A 2,115-nucleotide genomic window follows, 5' to 3' on the forward strand; every position below is an offset into this window, starting at 1 on the left:
CTACCGAAGTACTAAAGAAAACAAAAAGAAAGAAGTACAACGCAGCGCCGAGGCAAAAGGGGGAAAGGCAAGCACATGTTCGGAAGTCCTCAACTGGAACCGACCGACTCTGAAGAAGACGACTGCCCGAATCCCTAGCTCTTGGGAGTCTCAGGAGCATCCCCCAGAGGAGCATCCTTCGAAGAACCCCCAGCAGTAGTATCACCTTCGGAAGCCGCCTTCTGGGCCCGAGCCTCTGCAAGAGCAGCTTGGCGTTCAGCTTCAGCTTCGTCTCGATCGGCCTGGCACTCCACCAAGTGATCCTGGGCCCTCATCCAGAGCGGAACCTTCTCATTCCAAGGGAAATGAGGCATATGCTTCGCGAACATCCGCCGAGCACCCAGGATGCCATTCCAGTATTGCTCTCTACACTGATCAGCAGTGTAGAGGTCAACTCTCTCTTGCTCCAACTTCCGAATGGCAGCATCTTTCTCTCGGATCTTCAGCTGGAGAACGGGCACCTTGTCAGCTTGATTCTGAACAATCTCCCGGTGCTTGATAAACTGCTGAAGCCTCGCCTCCGCTTCCTGGCTCTGCTTAATGGCCGCCTCAAATTTAGACGTCATCTCCTTGAGAAGACTGTCTTTTTCTTCAAGTTCGCTCGCAAACTTGGCAGCCATTTCTCTCCTCTCCCTGTCGAAGGAAGCTATCTTTTCAGCATCCTCTTCAACTTGGAAAGTGAGCTTCCCAACTTCGGCCCCGATCTGTTCCGCCGCTTCCCTAGCCTCACGACTGTACTGAAGGTACAGTTGCTTGAGGTCCACCATCTCGGCCATGAGCTGCCCAGCCTTCTGGTCCAAGACAGGGATATCACGAGCATAAGCCTCCTGATACCTCCTCAGCTGCCTTTCCTCAACCGAGCTACACTCGGAAGCGAACGAGGACCAGAAAACAGCCTGGGAAAGAAGAAAGGACGAGAAAAGATGAGGAAAGAAGAAAACAACAAACCAAAAAAACGGAACTCAAAACAAAAATTCCAACACTTACCTCATTCAGATAATATTGGGCCATCATAGCTGGGTTCCTCTCCTCAGCTCCAGGAACCCTCCACTGCGGGTTGGCCCGAAGAAGATTCTCCCGTGCAGCTTCGGGACCCACCAAAGATCCCACGTGAGCCATGGGGTTCTCCCCCAAAACCGGAGCTCTGGCATAGCGAGCCATCGCCTCCCTTACCTCCTCGGGGATCCGTTTCAGCGGAACATCCGAGCAAGGGTCAGCGTGGATCAGTCTATCCAGGGCCGAGGTCGAAGTGGAGCCCAAGGTCGAATGACGCCTCTTCCTCGTCAGACCCTGCTCGGGTTCCTCCTTCTCAGCTTCGGGAACCTCTACGTGAGCTTCGGTGAGATCCACCATCTCCTTATCCGGACTTTTCTCCCTTTCGAGAGAAACGTCAGCAGCTTCTTCCTTCTGCTCGGCCACAATAGGGACATCCGAGCCAGGAACAAGGTCGGCTTCAATTGCCTCCATCACCTTGGTTATATCCTGGATCTCGATCCCTAAAGCAGCAGACGGTTTTCAGCGGAGAAGGGATGGTATCTTCCTCAGCCAGCGGTTGGTCCACGGGAGGCAGTTCCACAACCACCACACTCTTCAACTTCTGCCCGGGCAAGGGCATGAAGTGAAGGAGGTTTTTGGGAGGAGGCATGACTTCCGAAACCACTTCCTACAGGGCAAACGCTCAAAGGTCAGTTTCAGAAAAAGAGAGAACAGACCACAAAAGCTCTAAGTCAGAACAAATACCTTCTCCGAAGACTGATCAGCTTTCGCCTTCTTCGGATGCGCAGAAGGCCTCAAAAGAGTGCTGCTCTTCCTTTTGCGCTGATCCTAAACAGAAGAAACCAAGGGTCAATAAATGTAAAACAAGACAAAGGAAGGAATAAAGAAAAATCGCGAAGTACCCGGTTCCTAGATAAAGAGATATCTATCCGAGCCGGAGATGAAACCGAAGGAACGGCACGCGGCACAGCGTCAGTCCCAGGACCCTAAAAAGATGGTCCAGGACCAAGACGTTAGCCGACGGCCAACCAAAAAGAAAGACAAACAAAAGACTTCGAGATTAGAAACACTCACCGGATC

General features: G+C 52.2%; 1 protein-coding gene across 1 annotated transcript; it reads right to left on the bottom strand.

Annotated features, from left to right (window-relative positions):
* On the bottom strand, positions 1–1,545 carry LOC130472426 (uncharacterized). Its single transcript, XM_056843342.1, has 2 exons — positions 1,027–1,545; positions 1–935 (listed from the first exon to the last, which is right to left on the bottom strand). The coding sequence occupies exons 1-2, from the start codon at positions 1,504–1,506 to the stop codon at positions 135–137; spliced, it is 1,281 nt and encodes a 426-aa protein (XP_056699320.1). The 5' UTR covers positions 1,507–1,545; the 3' UTR covers positions 1–134.
* Between the last annotated feature and the right edge of the window lie 570 nt (positions 1,546–2,115).

Source organism: Spinacia oleracea, chromosome 4, assembly GCF_020520425.1.
Source record: "Spinacia oleracea cultivar Varoflay chromosome 4, BTI_SOV_V1, whole genome shotgun sequence".
NCBI lineage: Eukaryota > Viridiplantae > Streptophyta > Magnoliopsida > Caryophyllales > Amaranthaceae > Spinacia > Spinacia oleracea.

Excerpts from the sequence above, each read along its gene's own strand:
- LOC130472426 (XM_056843342.1), bottom strand. The coding sequence starts at position 1,506 with ATGGAGGCAATTGAAGCCGACCTTGTTCCTGGCTCGGATGTCCCTATT. Across the intron at positions 936-1,026 it reads CCCAATATTATCTGAATGAG|GCTGTTTTCTGGTCCTCGTT; the intron begins GTAAGTGTTGGA and ends CTTCTTTCCCAG.